The sequence below is a fragment of the Alosa alosa genome, chromosome 20, assembly GCF_017589495.1.
Source record: "Alosa alosa isolate M-15738 ecotype Scorff River chromosome 20, AALO_Geno_1.1, whole genome shotgun sequence".
NCBI lineage: Eukaryota > Metazoa > Chordata > Actinopteri > Clupeiformes > Clupeidae > Alosa > Alosa alosa.
In genome coordinates this window covers 24,004,239-24,025,391 of record NC_063208.1, presented here as the reverse complement: position 1 = coordinate 24,025,391, position 21,153 = coordinate 24,004,239, and the positions used below count along the sequence as shown (strand labels likewise).

Sequence of the window (21,153 nt, the reverse complement as noted above, 5' to 3'; positions counted from 1 at the left end):
CATTTGCATTTACAATGTTCTACAGATTGCTAACCCTAGGAAATTTAATCAGTGCAGTTGATCATTGAGCACGATGAGAAATTCAACAGAACATGTTATTAACACGTCTAATCTATCCAAGATTAGGATTAGGAAATAATTACCATCATTTTCACAAAGAAGGTGAAATGGTGAAGCCACTGGCGTGGCATCATAAAGTTAACCATTAAATGGAATGCCTTTAAAGGCTTCCAGTAACACATGGCCCGAGGCAACATGTACAAAAAGGAAAGCGGAATGATTGCCACTCGCTTTCTCTCACATTCCTCTTGGTCCTTAGCCAACGCATATAAAAGGCTGTCTCGTGAACCCAGTGCTTGGGAATGGGACAATATTATACGCCCACTTTAGGGGAGTCAAGAACTAATGTGGATTTCTCAACGCAATGACTTGACGCTTAAAAGTGACTCTCTCAGTAGCTGGATGAAAGTCAGACTAAAATGGGGGAGCAGTGTGTTGCTGAACACAACGGGGACAAACCCGAGGGAGCCAGCTCACCAGAGGAAAGGCCAAAGTGGGACAATAAGACTCAGTATCTCCTAACCTGTATCGGCTTTGCTGTGGGCGTAGGAAACGTGTGGAGGTTCCCGTACCTTTGCCAGATCTATGGAGGAGGTTAGTGAACCTGATGAATTTTCCACCCTAATACATCATCAGTTCAACTCTTCACCTTATACCTTGTAAGGTGTTTATATTTTTGTTACTCTGCCAATGTTTCCGGGTCTGGTGGACCACCACTTATTAGGCTTTCAAATCAATACAGCCATAACAATGTATTTAATACTTGATACAGATGTTGACTCAATTACCAATGATATAGACATCATTTATGGTTCATATTTGCCATTTACCCCTATGAGATCCCATTTATGATCATATGATCATTTTCGTTTTTTTGTGAGAAAACGATTAAATTCAATTACAAAAAAGGTAAAAAAAAATAGAAACAAGATTTTTGATATTATTGGTGCTTATTTCTTAGAACTGAATCAGAACAGGTGTGAAAGTGCTTGAAATGTAACAATTTTGTAACTTTGTGTGGGAATAGCAGGTGCAAAAAGACATCACACACACACACACACACACACACACACAGCAGGCCCAGTTAGGAGGAGGACACAGTTAAGGTACATAGCACCTACAGTACAATTATTACACTCGGGTCCAGTAGATATGAACATCACATATGTAATAATTATGAGTAGGGGGGGTGTACCGTGTGTCATTAAAAAAGTTATTTTTTATGTTCTTCACAGAAAATGAGCCAAGGCAAATTAAATAGCATATTTTTCTTTTAGCCAACATTGAAAATGGTTGTTTAGCAAACATTGAAAACGAGTTTATAGTGATTTCTCTCAAAACATTCACCACAGGACAGTTGGTGAGTTTGGGTTTCGGTTTGAGCTGGAAGAAAATGATGTGTTGATGGCTTATTTTGATACCTGATCCCCTTAAAGTTACGAGGATTACCAGTTTAGAGACAATTCTCTTATACTGTAGTTTCTAGAATGTTCTAGAACATTAAAAAAGAAGGAAGACGATGAGGGCATGCTTGTAAATGACTACATGTAGGTGACTAAATGTTACTGGAAACATTCCAGCAGTGTCACCATAGAAATACAATAAAATCACCCTAAGTTATGGCCATTATGTGAACCTAGTAACTGCAGTTCCTAGAAAGTCAGTAGGGTCTAATCATTGCTTTGAAAACTCTGTATTGACACAGACACACAATCAGGACAAAAGGCCGCATAACACGGCTCTTCCCCATTCTTACCCCTCTTTGGGCGGCTATGATGGAACCTTTTTCTGAGACGTGTGCAAATGCCTTAAGGTCAGAAGGTCAAAAAAGCTCCTCAGCTCCCACAGCCCCTCAACCTGTATACCTGATAGATAGCACTAATGTTAGAGGGTGTTCCTCTACTCTATCTTACTTGACATTGAATGCTAGTAGTAACTTTTCAAGCTTTAATATTTACGTTTTAACTCATTTTTATTCTAAGATTATCCAAATGATGAGGCAAGGTTAAATATACACAGATTAACGTGTAAACTAACCCGTGTCCCTTTCCCCAGGTGCGTTCCTCATTCCCTACCTGATAGCGCTGGTGTTTGAGGGTCTTCCCCTCCTCTACCTGGAGTTGGCCATCGGCCAGCGTCTACGCCTGGGCAGCATCGGAGTGTGGAACTCCATCTCCCCGTACCTTGGAGGAGTGGGTGAGTAACATCCAGCCATAGCCAGTGGTCGATTTGTTAAAACAAATTAAGGTGGAGGACACCCTTCCTAAACTCTTCATTATTAGACTAACAAGCATTCTGGCCACCAGTCCAAAAAGGAATGGTAGACCGTATAATGGTAGAGATATAGTTTTTGTGAATGAAATAATGAATGAATGAAATATTATTCTTTATTCACAGTATATTTCCACGATGTGTTCTATCTTCATCATTATGAAAAAGTAATTCATGTAAATATGCAACTAAATCCAAATAAAGAAAAGAGTATAGGTTATCTTTTTGTTGTTTCTGGCAGGTGTCTCTTCCATGGTGGTGTCCTTTTTGGTGTGTGTGTTCTATAACACACTCCTGGCCTGGGTCCTCTGGTACTTCTTCCAATCCTTCCAGAACCCTCTGCCCTGGAGTCAATGCCCGGTCAACGAAAACCTCACAGGTAGAATACAAACTAAACTAGGATCTAGTTTGGACTACTTGTGGTGGTGTAGACTTTGTGATGTGTGGAACTATTTTAGTTCAATCTTATTTTGGTACAATCTTAGTTATAATCCATATACAAATCTGCTGTGGGGCAATGTCAGTTCACAAGTTCAGTTATCTGCCAACATCAAGTTAGTTATTATGACCGCAGCACAGCGAAGCGGCGGTCATATAGGTTTAGTCAGATTTATTTATTTATATATATATTTTTTTTCGCATGTCCAAATTTCCGTCAAGGATTCCCGGGACACTGAAAGACCGGGGTACCCAAAACTTGGTGGGTATGTAACCCCACATGGATAGCATGGAACCATCATTTTTCGTTTTGATCTGTAGCCCCCCCCCCCGCTGGACTGGACCCCCCGAAAGGAGGGTAGGGCAGACACAGTTTTCTGTGAATATCTCGAGAACCGTAGGGTTTAGGAGGACCATTTATTTTTGTATGTTTGCCTCCAGGGGTCATGTTAACCCATTCCATGTGCACACATGTGCATAAACAGATACACACGCACACACATACATTCACAGTAATCATACGTATGACACATACTCACACAGTAGACATATGTACGCATGCATGCACATGCACAAACACACATATGCAGGCAAACACACAAGCACGCATACACACACACACACACACACACACAAACATAAACGTGTACACGCACACATGCACACAATTCAAGAATTTCTCAGAATTATTAACAGGCAAGATGGGGGTGGGGTTGTATAAAATTAATTTTACATGTGAAATCTATGAACTAATCATGTTTTGGTACTTGTTGTCTAGCAGATACCAGTGAGAATTGAGTGTGGATAATGCAATTTAGTGAGACAGTTAGAATCATATAGGCCTTTCAGCGTGATTTATTTTTGTGGAAAAAATGTGCTGGACTGGGCGGCGGTCATATTTTGTACTGCTCTGCGGTACATCTAGTTGTGTTAATGTTAAATATCAATCTGTCATGTGCATCATTCAACCTCACATACAGTAGTGCAAAGCTGTGAGTTTAGATTACTAGATAGTATACTTCTTGGCTGAAAACAGGTACAACAGGTATAAGTGAAGTACTGTACATATGCTGTATGAGTGTGTACTGTAAATGTTGTGTACAAACAATTACAAAGTTTGCAAATCCCAGTGAAAGGCAAATTAACATAGCTAAAACACTAGCACATTAGCCTAGTTATTTTAAACACTTACTCAGAGGTTATTACAGATGGTATACACTAACGATAGTCCTGAAATTAATTCAAGTATCCCCCCAACAAACCATCCTGTGGCTAATGGCTAATGCCACTACAGAATTAATAAATGTATTTAAAAGCACTCCCTGCACCCCAAAGGACCACAGCCTCCTACTGTAAGTATGTACAGCCTACTCTGGCCCTTCTTATAAAGTGCAGCCGTGTTGTCAGTCCAATCCAGCTTGTTGTTCAGGTGAACACCCAGGTACTTATAGGAGGACACAACCTACACCGGTTTCCCTTGGCTGTACACTGGAGATAAAGCGAGATGGGCCTTCCTCCGGAAGTCCACAACCAGCTCCTTGGTTTTGTTCCCATTGAGCTGGAGGTGGTTCTTCTGGTACTTCTGGTTCTTCTGGCACCAGTCTATGAAGTTCTGGAAAACATCTCTGTATGTCCCCATCAATCAGACCCACGACTGCAGAGTCGTCAGAGAATTTTTGCAGGTAACAATGAGATGAGTTGTATGTATAGTCAGCTGTATAGATGGTGAACAGGAAAGGTGCATACAAGACTGTATTCGACACATAGTCCTGGGCCCTGATGTACTGTGGTCTTTCTGTAAGGTCATCCAGTAACCAGCGTGTCAGGTGTTGGTCCACTCCCATATGCCCCAGGTTTTCACCCAGGAGTATGGGCCTGATTATGTTGAAAGCACTGGAGAAGGCAAAAAAACATGATTATCTCAGTGCTTCCAGGCTTGTCTAGATGAGAGAGAGCTCGGTGCAGGAGAAAGATGAGTGCGTCCTCCACTCCGATGCTAGGCTGGCATACGAATTGTAGTGGATCGAGGGGTGCTCTCACCATGGGACGCAGCTGTTCCAGAACAAGCCTCACCAGAGTCTTCATTAGGTGCGATGTCAGTGCCACGTCATTCAGGGTTTTTGGGGTCTGGCACCTTAGGCACTGGTACCACACATGATATCTTCCACAATTGGACCATTCCAATTTCCAGGCTTGTGCAAGATGACTGCACATGACTTAAGGAGCCGAGTGCTAATGCGGCCTGGGCCTGCAGCTTTCCGCACCTTAGCCCTCTTGAGCTCCCTTGTCACCTGTGGCAGGGTGAAGGATATCCCAGAGCAGGCTAGTTGAGAGCTGTAGGGTGAGACTCGAGGGAGTGAGAGTGATACGGGGAGGGGGCAGAGAGGGAGGGGGACTTTGGGCCAGTGTTGTGGACATGGGGGACATTGATGGGAAATCAGGGAAAAATTAATTCAAGTAATTTGCCCACTGCTGCCCCCTGATGGCCAGGGGAGTGGTCTTTTTATGGCCAGACAAAGACTGAAGACTTCTCCACACCCTCTGTAAAGAGCCTGGGTGTGATCATGTACAGAGATCTTATATTAGACAAACAAGTCAAGTCCGTAGTCAGATAGATAGAGATAGATAGATAGATACTTTATTGATCCCCAAGGGGAAATTCAAGGGTCTCAGTAGCATACAGACATCACACACAACATGCACTTACAGCAGAAATGGTAAACATAAGTATAAGTATAAACATATAACTAAACTCCACTGTACAATGAAGACAGTAGAAGATAAGAAAGATAAGAAAACTAACAAAACTAAATACTAAATACACTATATAAATTAAATTAAGAAAGTCCAATGTGCTTGAGGGTGATCAATCATAAGACACTTGTAGTGACAGGGCCGGCACTGGTAAGGTGCTAAAGGGAGTGAGTGTCATGGTGAAGGTGCAAACAGTAGTCCAACCATAGTCCTTAGTTATGTGTGCATGGCAAGGTGCTCAAGAGAGTGAGTGTCATGGTGAAGGTGCTAAAGTAGTCCAACATTAGTCCAACAGTGCAACAGTGCAAGAGTAAGGTCTAGAGACCAGAATAAATAATATGGACAAATAGGAGAGTAAAGTATAATGTAGACAAGGTAAAAAAAAAAAAAAAACTATTTCAGTGCAAGAACAGGTGGAGGTTATAGGGTTACAGCCATTCATTCATTCAGTATTGTAGCAGAAGCCTGACCGCAGCCATTGATCATGTATGCTAATATAGCATGAAAAACAGTGTAGCAGTAAAACAGTAGTGAAAACATTAGGCTGTGTACATTAGTAAAACAGTAGTAAAACAGTAGTAAAGCAGTAGTGGGCAGTCAGTACTCAAACATGGAGAGGGTGGAGAGGCAGACAGACTAAGCAGAGAAGTCTATCTCTCCTCTTCCCTTTAGTGAGGCATTGAACAGTTCAATGGCCCTAGGAACAAATGACTTCCTCAGCCTTTCAGTTGTGCAAGGCAGTGAGCGAAGTCTCCAGCTGATCAAGCTCAAAGCTAGTTTCTTCCAGATCAAGCTCAAAGCTAGTTTCTTCCAGTTAAGAAACTTATTTATAGTTAATTGTATTTCATGACTTTTGTGGACTTTGAAAAAGGAATCCATGCCTTTATAACAACCAGACTGGACTGTAACTCCTTACTGTATGTTGGTCTCAGCCAGGCCTCACTTTCCTGCTTGCAACTGGTTCAATATGCAGCCGCTCGCCTCTTAACTGGTACCCGCGAGAACACATCTCTCCCATCTTAGCTTCCCATCACTGGCTCCCTGTTCTTCATAGGATTAACTTTAACATTTTGCTAACTTTAAATGCTTTTAAATGCTTTGCTTTAAATGCTTGATTGCCAAAGCTCCCAGCTATCTCCTTGACCTAATACATAAATACTCCCCTGTAAGAAATCTTAGATCTTCTGATCTATTTCTGCTGACTGTTCCCAAAACTTAATATAAATGTAAAGGAGACTGTGCTACTGCCCTAGCCTAGAAATCTAGACACGCCCCTAGCGGAAGCAAATTACATTTGCTGCCAGGGCTAGTCTAGCAACTCTCCGTTGGCTTGTGAGCTCCAAAAATCGAAACTTAATCAGGTCAATGAAATCGTGTATAGAGTTGTTAGATGGGCTTAACATAATGATTGATGGCAGAGTTGCAACGGTTTGGCTTGAATTCCCTGCTACTTGAAAACAAATAAGATGGATGTTGCTGCTAGCGAACAGTGTGACACGAGTTAAGCTTTTATTAAGTTGGCAAACGTTTGAACTAGCCAACTAGCTCTGCTGGTGGGAAACGCATGGGACTCATAGCGCTGTCGCTGTCCTATTGCATGCAGAGGGAATTTGAAAGACAACTGATTATCCCGCCCCTCGGACTGAGCACTGCGAACGGTGAGTTTCCAGACCCTACATTTTAATGTGGGTCTGGCTCGTCAGGCTACTACTGCCCCCAAACTCTGGAAAAAACTCTTCTGTTTTTTAAATGTGCTGCACAAATAAATTGACATTGACATTGACACCCCACAAACATCCTTTTGTAGTAGCTGCTCCTCAGTTTTCCTCCTATAGTTGTTTTTACCAGCACTAATCTCCCTCCTCAGCGACCTCAGCACAGCCCTCAGTTTAGCCCTATTTTCAGACTTGAATGCTCTTATTTTTTTCTCCCTCCTGAGGAGAACTTTTATGCCAGGGGTAATCCAGGGTTTGTTGTTTGCAAAAAGACACACAGTTATATATAATAACTGGATATAATATGGATCATTATTCTGTTTCTATTAAAGGCTACATTGAGGAGTGTGTGAAAAGCACTCCTGTAAACTACTTCTGGTACCGTGAGACCCTGAACATCTCACCTGACATCGAGATCAATGGCTCGCTCCACTGGTGGATCATCGTGTGTCTGGGTACTGCTTGGCTTGTCGTCTACATTTGCTTTATCCGAGGAATTGAGACCATAGGAAAGGTCAGTATCACATCTGTAGCACTGGAACACTGGAACACTTCTTGTAGGACTTCACCTCGAACAGAGTCATAGAAAGAGAGAGTTGTGATACTCTTTGATGTCGCCGCCATGCAATCAACAGCTACAAAAACCCTGTGCTGAATGGCTGCATCGCAAGAGGGTGGAATGTATTTGATGGTGGAGGGTGTAATCTAATAACTCATTGGCTACTGACCAAGTGATTGGTAGTTTCCAGTTCCAAGACTGTCTCCATAACCCAACTGGCATGGAAAAGCGCTGCCATCTTTTTTGTTTTTAAGTTTCTCGGTTACGGTTTTCTCTGCCGCTCTGATCTCTAGCATTTGAACCTCCTAACACTTCTTGTAGCACTTATAGTACAAGAGGACCTCGTTATGATGTGTCAATATGTGGAAATCCAGGGTCCCAAAAAGTTAGACATATGTAAAGGGCAGTTTAATGTGACGAGGATGTAAATGCAGGTAGCCAGTGTTTGGGGTGTGGGTAGCCTTTGTTAGATTTTGGTCACTCCCACTCCAAACATGTTCATGTTCTGTGTGCTTACACATACAGTAAAGGGCTGTGCTACAGCAATGTTAGGTCGTTCCTATGTCTGTCTGACTTGCAGGTAATAAACAGCAGAAACTAAGCATCCGGTGCGTGATCATTTGATGCCCACGTCACAGTATGTACTCATAGTATATTGGGACGAGTAAAACCGCCATTCTAAGATAAGGGGTTTGACCAATTTCACTCAAGTGTCGAACACTGTAAGACTCCTATCCACCTTACACCCAGTAACTTTTTCTGAGCTGATCAAGCTTGAGTTGGCCCAGCTGATAGAGCAGGAAGTGACCAGAACCAAGACCATGGGATGGATACCAGGGAGCAAACAGACACATTAAAACATGGATGAGTTAATTATGTGGACAGGAGACCATTACCGTGACATGCTTTGTGTCAGCTGATTGTAAATGCAGTGATGCAAGAACTGTCTCAGTCCAGGCATGTTTCATGACACACTCAAGGTAAAGATACATAGGGCCAACCTTTTTGACCTCTGTTGCCAGGTAATCACATGGCCAGTTCCTATTGTGCTTTACCCTGTCTATGACCATGACCATGTCCAACCATATCTGGTTACGGGTAACAAGTTGCACACTAGTGACTTAAAAAAACAAAGAAACAATAAAAATAGCTGGTTAAAAACAAAGTCAAACAAACAATATAAATAGCTGGATAAAACAAAATCAAACAAACAATGCAAATAGCTGGATAAAATATAATTGTTGCCGAATAGAAAATGTGCAAACAACATCTCTCAGAAACAAGCTTTTTTGTATTATCGGCTTCATCATTTCACACACAATTTGGTTCTCCAGGCAGTGTATGTAACAGCCACCTTCCCGTACCTGGTTTTGACGATCTTCTTGATCCGAGCTCTGACTCTCCCAGGAGCGACAGATGGTCTCTTATACCTTTTCACACCTAAGGTAGGTGCCTCCTTTCACCATGATTCCCCTTCAGACAACCCAGAAATCATAGCTGTTACTTTATTTATGAGATGAGTGTAGACTCTAGAGGAGGTCCGAGCCAAATTTATTGTAAGAATGTTTTTGAAGGTTTTTGTGTAGGCTACAGCAGAACTCAACCCTCAATTTCCGCAATTATTTGTACAATAAATTACGCAAAATTTTGTTTAAAACAGCCAAATTTAGGATTAGTAATATTAAGGTTTGGTCCGGGTAAGTAGTCTATGGTTTGGCTTCCACACTGTATATCCCTGTCATTTGTCCCTAGTGGGAACTGCTGCAAAATCCTCAAATGTGGCTTGACGCCTCAACTCAGATCTTCTTCTCCCTCTCTGTGGCTTTCGGAGGCCTCATCGCTTTCTCCAGTTACAACCCTCTGCAGTAAGATGGCTCAACTTCTCCATTCAACACCTGACATACTAACCCACACTGTTTTTTATGAGCACATAGCTTTCCTTTTTCCTTCATAAAATGAGAGGTAAATGTGAGTATTTTAAAGAGATGCACTGAGATTACACCACAAACAAATGACAGGTTCTGAAGGTTACAGTGTTTGGAAAAACTGACCAAAACTTCATCTTAATTAACTTACAACAACAACATTCTAGTTGTTGTGGATTTGTCTTCCCCAGTGGTAGACTTCATATAAACAATATGGAGAAAATGGGCTAACACCCACCTGTTTCTACTTGTCACTTTTACATGCAATACCTCATGACAAAGTCAAGACACCACGACTGACAAACAAATTTTGTCCCATAAAATAGACTCACTCGTCCTGATCATTCATTTCCCTGAGCCAGGAACAGAGCAGACCCATCTGAATGAATAACAAGTCACATTTAAGTACAAGGCAGAAAAATACATAAGCTCTCATATTTGTTGTCTTTCAGCAATGACTGTCAGCAGGATGCTGTAGTGGTGGGTTGTGTAAACAGCGCCACCTCACTCTATGCCTCCATTCCAATATTTGCCATCCTGGGCTTTAAGGCAACCTCAAACTACAACTCCTGTCTGGACAGGTAAAATTAATAAAATTTCTGCTTTCTAAACTGATCATTTTGATACATATTGGCTTTTGATAAGCTGTGTTGTTAGTTCTAGGAGTTGAAAATCTTCATTGACCTTTCAGTAACATCCTGGCCCTGACGAATGCATTTGAAATTGGGGACCAGAATATAACTCATACAAACTATGAGGACTGGTTAACCTATTTAAACAAAACTGATCCTGACACTGTGTTTAAGCTGGATTTGACAGAATGCGACCTCCAAGATTTTCTGGATCAGGTACATACCATCTTATATGTCGCATTGACATACTATAGTAGCCTACTAACAACCACAGATTACTGACTAGGTACAGTACAGTGCTATCAATGTGTGCACTCGGTAGGTTATATTTTTAGGAATCTGTGGCATAGATTTAAAAAAAAGATAAGATAGTAATGTAATGTAATGAAAAATACCAACAAATCTTCATTTTCGCTGCCTTTTTGATATTATTTTTTATCAAACACTATGTGTAATGAATGCATCCACTGTTACATAACATAATGTGTGATGTCCTTCAGATTCTGTGACTATTTTATTATTGTTTCTTACCCAGAGTGCATCAGGAACAGGTCTGGCCTTCATCGTCTTTACGGAGGCCGTAATTTCAATGCCGGGCTCTCAGGTGTGGGCAGTGCTCTTCTTCATCATGTTGTTCAGCCTGGGGCTCTCGTCCATGTTTGGGAACCTGGAAGGTGTCCTTACCCCTCTCCTGGACCTCCACATGGTGCCCAAGTGGATGCCCAGAGAGGTCTTCACTGGTACTACGCACTACTAATCCAAAAATGTCACATTTGAGGCTTTGTGGGCAACTTCTTCAAAAGTAAAATAAAGTAAAGTAAAGTAAATTAAAGTAAAGTAAAGTGACTGGTATTTTGCAGATGCTTTCATGGTGGCTGAGGGAAACAAATGCATCGAGGGGAGCCAGACTAGTAGCTCAGTGAGATGAAAATGAGCAGGGATACTAGGTGGGCAGGGCCAGGCTATAGAATTTGTCAGCCGAAAATTGATGAAAAAGAAGAGACAAAAAAACTTTGACAAATCCTATATGGCAGTAATGATAAATATAAATCTGGAGTGGATGTGTGATGATCTCACTCCATAGGTTCTTTTATGGACATTATATACATTAAAGTACACACCATCCATTTTCCCCCAAACTTTAAATCTTCCCAATGAAAAGTGACAATGGGTGTATTACAAGTGTCTCTCTCTCTCTCTCTCTAGCACTGATATGCATAGTGTGCTTCCTTATGGGTCTGATCTTCGCTATGGGTTCGGGGAACTACTGGTTGGAGATCTTTAACACCTATGTTGGATCTGTGCCTTTCCTCATCATTGCCCTATTCGAGCTCTTTGGCATTATATTTTTCTATGGAACTGAAAGGTAAATGCAGTTTTGTAAACACCACATACTGTATGTCATTAAATGCATGTCCAAACACATCAATATGTGTCTGGGTATGAAAGAGAATCACCCCTTGCTTCAGCAAAGCAAAATAGATTTTATGCAACACACAGCATATCTCACCGTATTCTGATATTATGTATGCAACCATGTTATAGGTTTTGTAAAGAAATTGAGTTCATGACGGGAAAGCGTCCTAACCTGTTCTGGAAGGTATGTTGGATGTGCATCAGTCCGCTACTGCTACTGGTCGTCTTTCTGGCCTACATCATAGTTCAGGTTCAAACAACACCCACCTACCCCGCCTGGAACCCAGACTACGTAAGTACAGTGAGCCATGATGGGTATATCATATCTGAAAAAGCAATCCAAAATAACCCCATAGGACTCAGCATACTTAACATTTGTAAAAAAAAAAAAAAAAAACTATCTGAAATTAACTATCTGAAAATGATCTAAAAAAATCTAGTTTTAAACACCCACTCTTGAAATACATGAAGTTAGTTGACTGATTTTCAAATGAGCAATGTTATGCTACTGCAATGTAAGTCAATACTATGTAGGTTATGCAATATGTACACAGTATCAGACATTCACTTTTCTTTCTCACAATTTTAGGAGCACTTTCCTAAAACAGAGATACAGCCATATCCAGGCTGGGTGTTTGCCATCTGCATTCTCCTAGCAACAGTGCCCGTCTTGCCCATACCCTTTGTCGCCCTCTACAGGCTGGCACAGAACATTACAACAACAAAACAACCTGCAAATGACACAGCACTAAAGGCCTCTGTGAATAAAGCATATGTCCCTGATGTAGATATGGATCTGCAAAGAAAATTATGATCTTGATTGAAATGCCACTAGTCTCTAGATTTTTCCCCCCATTATTAAAAGATTTCACTAAATAAAATATCACTAGACAGCTGGAGGAGAAACTCAACTGAGGAATTGACAAGAATTAGATAAAGACTGTTTTCCTTCATATGTAATCTATATACAATAGATACCATAGCTTTTAGGAACAACATAAGATGTATCTTCTGTACAGTGCTCATTGTTCATTGCGAAAGTTTGTTTGAACTTTCTGTAGGCTACTAGACATTTCTATTTAGAAAATGTATTTATATATTTATACATTTATAATAGCTGAAAATGTTATGTATTTGTCTGTTAAATGTGTTCCCATTGTTGTACATTGTACCACAGCTTACTTGAACACCCTTTGTAATTGTTGCTGCTCATGAAGCTTATTTTGTAACTGGACTGGAACAACACTAACTAATTAAAATGTGATTGATCATTTAGGGGAATGCAAATACACTGCGGGACTTAAGCCATTTGGTTGCCTGAGTGTTATTTCAGTACTCCACTCTGTCTTCACCATCTGACATGAGAGGGAAGAGAATGCGATGATGTAGCTGCTTAACCATAACCACAGTCCAGAGAAGGCACAACACATCTATTTCATGAGGGAACTCCCACCTGTTCAGATTATAATGAGCTTTATCTTTTAACTGCAGACCTGTTGCTCTAGCCACGGCAGAGAAGCTTCTGACCTGGACCCTGACAAACACTAGAACAGTACAACCACATTAAGAGATAAGGATTGTATGACAACAGAGGGGAGATCAAAGAACATTGCAATTCAGCAGCCCTTCACAAACTCTCATACAGCAGAATAGAAGTTCCATATAATCAACCAATTCAAAACAGCCGTATGTCAACCTCTCATGACAACATCTAACACAACTGACCATTTCTCACCCCCCTTCTCCCTGTTAATGAAGCTCAGCAATTCAGAAAAGAGTAGAGGGGTGTAGGCCTAGAGTAGGCCTAGCTCTTTAACCCATTCGCGCTGGATGCTGCATGACTCAACATTGACCCTCCCGCTGGATGCTGCGTAGCGCAACATTGACCCTCCCGCTGGATGCTGCGTAGCGCAGCATGCTTTTTATTTCATGTTTTCTAGGTGCTACAGAGGCTTAGATATTAAATTTTGGTAGACGTTGACAATTTTTAGTATGTTTTCAGAAAACCCTCAGGAAATAAGGTTATTTAGTCCAGAATGCCATAGGATTCTATAGGCGTTTTTAGCAGGCATTTTAGGAGTAAATGGGTTAATGTTGTTTGGGCTGGTAATATGTTAATATTCTTCAATAATAACCTATGGGGAAAATATGAACTCTAAAGAAAGTTTTCAGAGCAGTTGCTCTGAAAACTCTCTCAAAATTCAAAGGCGATTATTAGCATGACTATTTGGGTATAGTGTTGCCAAAGCTAGTGTTAAAGATAACACAGTAGAATCACAATCTCTCTCTCTCTCTCTTTCTCTCTCTCTCACACACACACACCTCCTCCTCCTGTGGATGTTAAAGCTTATTGCATATCACTTATTAGCAAAACAAATCAGCTCACAACAGCACCAATGTTTCCATAGCAACACCTTTGTTGCACCACTAGTTCTATCAAATAACAGTAACTTAGGCTAACCCACATCATTCAACCAAAGGTCCTTGATTTGGCCTACTAACCGCTTTAACCCTCTCTGATTCAACTGAACCCAAGAAAAACAACCATGCTGAAAAAAGAAACGGCTAGACCAGGGGCCTATTGCACAAAACTAGGATAAGGGATTAAGCCGGGATATCTTGGTTATCCTGGCTCAATTTATCCGTGATCCAGTTGCACAAAAGCGGGATAGGGGGCAGCAGGATATGTTATGGTATAAGTTACCATGGCGATTTATTCTGTGGAGCTAGCCTGCTCCAGACCAGTCTAAATTCCAGGATCTATTTAATCTCATCCCTTATCTCAGTCAGCAGTCACCACAAACAGAAACCAATAGTTATTCCACTGCCCACTACACATTGTTATCACATATACCTAGACCCACTGTCATTATTTAAACGTTTGTGATCATGAATTAACTCTTACATACTCACCATTCCTGACCTGTCATGCGACAATATGACGCCACGGGAGTGCCCTAACCATTTTTGCGTGGGTGGTCGCGGCACTAGCTGCAATATTCTCCTAAACAGAGGTGTTGCTGTTTGTTGCTGTTGTGAAAAGGCTATCGCTACCTACTTCACACCGTAGAAGAAGCAATGAAGCCGCTAGTTGCCATGGTGAATCAGTGAATCTGTGATCGGTGGCGGGGTCTATTTGAGGGAGCCGTGAGCGCGCACTTATCCAGAATAGGTTTCACTTGGCTTGATGCATCCTTGTCTGCTCATCCTGGCTTGGTCTTTGTGCAACCAATTAAGCCTGTACGCTCTTGTTTTGGATTCATTGAGCGCAGCTCAGTAACTTATCCCGGATGTCTTGATTCTGCTTTTGTGCAATAGGCCCCTGCTCCTGGTTTAGCTGGCTGATTAGCTAGAATTGACCAGCTAAAGGTATTTTTTATTGTCATGTTTTCCATTTAAAACAATTTAAAAACATTAAACCAGCACATGTATGTTTTCAGGTTGTTCTTCAACTGGGAAGATAAGGATCATCAACTGTTTTTTTTTTCAGGGAGAAATTGACTGAGCATCAAGCTCTTTTACAGCAATGCCCTGAGTTATAAAACAACAACAATAATCAAAACAACAAAACAAGAACAATAAAAGATACAAAAGGCAAATAAAATAATAATAATAATAACAAAAATCAAATAAAAATAATAATAATAAATAGAAGGAAAAGAAGGGGAATGTATAAATAATAATAATGATATAAAAGGTCTAAAATATCAGTCAAAGCAAGAACATTGTGCAACAGCCATATCATCAATCATACCCTTGAATTGGTCTAGTGACACAAACCTATCTAATTTCAATAACTCAATTTGAGGAGTTTGAAGAGATATAAAACCCTGTGAGTGTGTATTGTGGCAGATTGATTTTATGTTCAGAAGAGAAGTTAGGTAAAAAGGTAACTTTCCCAGTAATGCCTTATAAACAAAAAGGAGACAGTGCCTTTCCCTCCTAGAGGGAAGACCATCCTACATGTTGGTATAATTTACAGTGATGAGTTTTAAACCCATCTCCAGTTATAAAACATAGTGAACTGTGGTAAACTGCATCAAGTGATTTCAGAGTGGAAGGGGCTGCATGCATACACACAATGTCACCATAGTCTAGGACTGACATTATAGTTGCTTGAATAATGGTCATTCTGCTTTCTAAAGAGAAGCAAGACCTAATCCTGTAAAATGCACCTAATTTAATGTTTACCTTTTTTGTGAGATCAAGCACATGTGTTCTAAATGATAGTTTGTTATCTAGCCAAATGCCCAGATATTTGTATTGAGAAACTTGCTCAATTTACACACAATGTCACCCCTGACATTATAGGGTCACACCTAATCCTGTAAAATCTAATTTAGTTTAAAGATCATATGTTCTAAATGATTTTGTTTTAGCTGCCCATTTAGAACCAGTTTAAAGATCATATATTTTGTTTTTTTTCATTTAGAACCAGGATTTCAAGGATTTCACACAATCAAATGCACATTGAAGATATGACAGGGCTTGCTCTACAGATGGTGCATATAGGCATAAAGGATTGTGTCATCTGCATAGAAATGCACTTTACAATTTTCTATTGAAGCACAGATGTCATTGATATACTCAATGTAAACAACAGTGGTCCCAAAATTGAGCCCTGTGGAACACCATTTAGTCTCAATGGCTCTGAGGTTGATCCTGTCACATCTACCCACTGTGTTCTATTAGAGAGGTAGTTTTGAAACCAGGATGTAGTGAAAGTTGTATCCCTGCTTTATAATTACTATTATTTAGATAACCTTGTTACATTATGTATGCCTATCAATCACAACACTTTGATATCAGTGTGTAAATCTATTTTTAATCTTTGTGTCATTAGACATAATTAAACACAACTCCAGTGCAGCTGTGATATTTTGTTGCAGGTGTAGTAGACGTCAATTTATCTTTGGGAGGGAGTTTCTGAGAACTGGGTACTTCTAGTACAGAGTCCCGAAGTTACTGATTGAATTAGGGAACTGCACAATCCCTCCTCATCCTCCACAATCAAATTTTTTTTTTTAAAAACAAAGGAACAAGGAAATGGTTGGCCTAGGCCTACCCCCTCACACACTCTTCCCACCGTGACCCTGAAACCTAAAGCCGCCTGCCTCCATCAGAAAGTGTCAAAACAAGAGAACACACCCTCAACTCAGAGAGAGGGAGAGAGAGTGAGACACTTGAGAGTGCACCAGCAGCAGTACTGACCACAACCCTGTGCAGGTGACCTAACAGCGCATCAGAAGCATCTCCACTGAAAACCACTCCAAGCCACAGAGAGCTTGACCTTGAGCCTGACACACACAGGACACAGCAGGACTCACAGCAGGACCGGGAGCACAGCTCAGGATGGCCGACAGTGAAGATGCCAAGAGTGGTGATGAGCGTCCCAAATGGGATAATAAGGTCCAGTACCTGTTGACCTGCATCGGCTTTGCTGTGGGTCTGGGTAATGTGTGGAGATTCCCATACTTCTGTCAGGTCTATGGTGGAGGTCAGCCAGCTTTAATAAGACACCTAATTCATTATGTTAATGAGGGATAACTAAAAGTTAGTTTCACTGAAACTGAAAAGATGCTTAAATAACAGTGAAATGTATCAAATACATTAATTGACAGTCACGTAGAAAAGTTTTTTTTTTTAAGATTACCGACATCTGATAGAAACATAGGCACTGGATAGTAGTGTTCTCCTATGACTAATGAATAAGCTCTAATCAATGAAAAGTTACTTTTTACTTTTAGTGAACCATGAATGATTGTTGGACATTTTCACAGACACCTGACCTCAAAATCAAGAGAGTAATATAAAAATATACATGCCTAAAATATTAACACTCTTTGTGTATGTGATTGGGCTGCAGATATATTTACGCTTTCTTTGGTCAAAGAGGTACAAGTTTACAAGTTGTTGCATGTCATCAGGTTACATCAATCCTCAAATCTTAAAGTTAATTAATGTTTAAAAGTAGCAACCCACATACAGATTTTAAAGCAAACCTTTTCACTTATTTCTCAGTTAAGAAGAGGTATTCTAGCATTGTCGACTGACTCACATGTCAATTAAATCAAACGAACCCGTGTCCCATTCCCCAGGTGCGTTCCTCATTCTCTACCTGGAGTTGGCCATCGGCCAGCGTCTACGCCTGGACAGCATCGGAGTGTGGAACTCCATCTCCCCGTACCTTGGAGGAGTGGGTGAGTGTTATAATCATTCACCTGACCAAATACAAGTGCCACAAGCAAATATCAGTGATATTGTAATGCTTTAACAACCTATGATTAATGTATAAACAAGGAAACACTTTTTGTTTAATGAGGTCAGTGTCAAACATCCTGTGTTTGCCTAGAGCAGTGGTTCTCAAACTTTTTCTGTCATTCCCCACTTTGGAAGTGGGTAATTGTCAAGCCCCACTTGACCCCATCAACTGGTCAAAATGGTAATGTTAAAAAAATGGTTCCACGTTGCATTTCCTGTCTTGGTCCGCTGCTATCTCCTTGCTATCCGTGCTATCTCCTTAAAACATTGCTGACTTTACATGAGTTGTTCTAGCTGGCTCTGTTTGTGTCCACTGTGTGCAGTGTCATCTGTGCCTGTGCCTCTGTTTGTATGTTTTTGTATGTGTTTGTGTGGTGTAGCTCTAGCATCTTGAACTTTTTTTTTTTTTTAAAGTATATTTTTTGGGCCTTTATGCCTTTAATGTGACAGGAAGTGAGTGGTAGAGAGAGTCGGGATGGGATCCGGAAAGGACCACGGGGCGTGAATCGAACCCGGGTCGCCGACGCACGATGCAGGTGTCCCAGCCAGTTGCGCCACGGCTGGGGCCAGCATCTTGAACTTTTAATTGTACAGTGTCCTCTGTGTTTGTAATGCCTGTCTCTATGTAATGTATAACCAGGGCCGGAGTGGGGCCACTTTTCAGCCCGGGAGTTTCAGGCCCAAGACCGGCCCACTTTTTTAGCGGTGGTGGAAATTGGATAAATAAGGCAACATTTCTCTTACTATCATGTAGTTTTTATTATAGGCTACTAATAGTCCACTATTCCACAAGGATAGGTTGATAAGTTAACAAAAACAGGAAGGAAGAAATAAAGCATTTGAAATGTATCCCACAATTCCACTAAGAGGCATATTGAACTACTGTATTGTTTACATGTTTTTTTCTGCATGGGTCAGCTATCATGTTGTTTGGTGATTTTCTCCTTTACTACACCCACTTCTGAGCAAACAAGGCATATAGGTTGATCATGTAGCCTACTGCTGTCATAGCCTACTGTTCTTACATAAAATAACTTTAATTCATATATGGTTAACTCTATTAAGCTTTCTACTTGTCCTGTAGTCATAGCTAATTTCGGGCTCATCATTTTCAGCGGGGGACTGGCTGATATGCTGCTCAGAGGCTACTTTTGTTTTTGCCTAGGCTACTGCACACAGATCAAGCTTGAGTTTTGTTATCAATATTTGCATAATATTTGCAAAGTCTATGAATCGCCATATGGGATGATATAAAAAGGCTAATAATTTAATTAATTTAATATGTTGCTTGCGAATAGGTTGACAACGCTACAACGTCCATAGGCCTATTAGCATAATTATGCCGCTATAATATAAGGCTATCTCTCTTTAACAGTTGCCGCTTATGTCTTCTTCTTCAAAGCAAAAGCTGGAAGCTTGGCATATTTGGCAGCATTTTCCTCCAATACTTTTCGTATTTTTTACCAGGCCTTTTCAGTCCCTCATGGCCTCTTTCTACCACTCACCTCCCTTAGGGCCGGCTCGGCTGGTAACTGAGAATTGTTTTTTAGAAAAAACCGAATATGGACCGAATCTTATGTAGAGGAAGAAGCATTCACAAAAAATCCATCCATCCAAAAATGACCTTTGTTTTTGATAGCTGTTGAAAACGGCATGGAACTGACAGAGATGTTTTTGTTTATAAATAAATAAATAAATAACATTATGCTGATACCTTTTGCTTTTCCCAAATACAATGTAGCCTACAGGTGTAAGTGACCTTTCATCAATCCAGTTGCAATGGATGAACTGTGATGAACTGCCCTACTTATGATTGTTTAGAGATTTTAAAGGTTTTATAACAATGCTACATCTTCTTTGGCTATTCTACAATCTATTCACCTTTTCAGCACCAGTAGGCTACTTTCTGTGCAGCCGCGACACACACTCAGGCATGCCAAACAAGCATACACAAAAGTTTCAAGAGTGGGGGATGGAGTAAAATATGGAGACGAATTGAAGTGTGATTTATTTTCGCGGAACGGATGTACAGGACTGAGTGGCGGTCATATTTTGTCCCGCTATGTGGTACATCTAGTTTGACATGTGGCATTTTCAGTAAAAAAAAAACACACTTTAAATACAAAATTGGCAGGGTATGAATAATGTTTTGCTTAACTGTATATGTTTCTTCATGTGTTTGTATAGGTTGACTTCCCCCAGACGGACGTCCAGCCGTACCCCACCTGGGTATTTGCCATCTGTGTTGTCCTGGTGGCCATTCCAGTGGTGCCCATATATAGTGGCCTTATACAGATTAATCAATAGGAAGCTGTGCAGAACTGGGAGAATAGACCCTAACAAATCAAATCCATATGCCAACGAGGGCTTCAACATGGACACGTAGACAGCAATGGGGACATGCGTGATGCAAATGAGACCAACATTTGATACTGTTTGATACTGTTTCAAAGAAGAGCTGTGCTCTAGTTTTCTGTACTTTCTATGATCGGGAAAACCTTAAACCTGGATACCTTAATAATATTTAAACTTAACAATAAATGTTTATATTCGAATGTTTAAGCTTTTCCTGATGTAAATACAGTAAATAAAGAATTCACAACTGCCACAGATCCCACAGCGGTACGAGTACTCTGATGTTCAGTGAATAAAGTGGCAAAATAGTACAGTCTTGTGTTTAACTTTGCAGTCATTCTAGCTCAGTATATGTGAAGACATTTTTGTATACATTTTAGTTTATAAACATGAACGTCTGGGCCACAACGGTCACGGCTCCATATCTGAACAGTGCTCACGTTGAACCTCATGGGCAACACATATCCATTGATGTTATTGAAGAGAACAGATTCAGGCTTTGCCTGTAATGACCTTCAAACCACTTTTGTATTTTAATTCATTATACTACACTTGATAAAACATGCCAGTGCAGCTGTGATACTTAAATATCAGGTGTAGTAGATGTCCATTCACATAAGATATTTCTTAAAACTAGATACTTCTAGCACAGAGTCCCGAAGTTACTGATTGAATGAGGGAACAGCACAATCCCTCCTCACCATCTCCCTCCACAAATAAAAGGAACAAGGAAATGGTTGGCCTAGGCCTACCCCCTCACACACTCT

The 21,153-nt window shown here is 40.7% G+C and overlaps 1 protein-coding gene across 2 annotated transcripts; it reads left to right on the top strand.

Moving 5' to 3' along the window:
- Positions 1-285: 285 nt before the first annotated feature.
- Positions 286-20,516, top strand: LOC125285570 (sodium-dependent neutral amino acid transporter B(0)AT3-like). Of its 2 annotated transcripts, XM_048230093.1 has the most exons (13): positions 286-654; positions 2,116-2,256; positions 2,573-2,710; positions 7,571-7,752; positions 9,132-9,242; positions 9,550-9,662; positions 10,175-10,303; positions 10,414-10,570; positions 10,890-11,094; positions 11,561-11,720; positions 11,900-12,062; positions 12,360-12,469; positions 20,327-20,516. In XM_048230093.1, the coding sequence occupies exons 1-13, from the start codon at positions 480-482 to the stop codon at positions 20,415-20,417; spliced, it is 1,875 nt and encodes a 624-aa protein (XP_048086050.1). In that variant the 5' UTR covers positions 286-479; the 3' UTR covers positions 20,418-20,516. The 2 variants fall into 2 exon arrangements, with proteins under 2 accessions (XP_048086050.1, XP_048086049.1); XM_048230092.1 differs by lacking the exon at positions 20,327-20,516 and having other exon boundaries at positions 292-654; positions 12,360-13,078.
- The last annotated feature ends 637 nt before the right edge of the window (positions 20,517-21,153 follow it).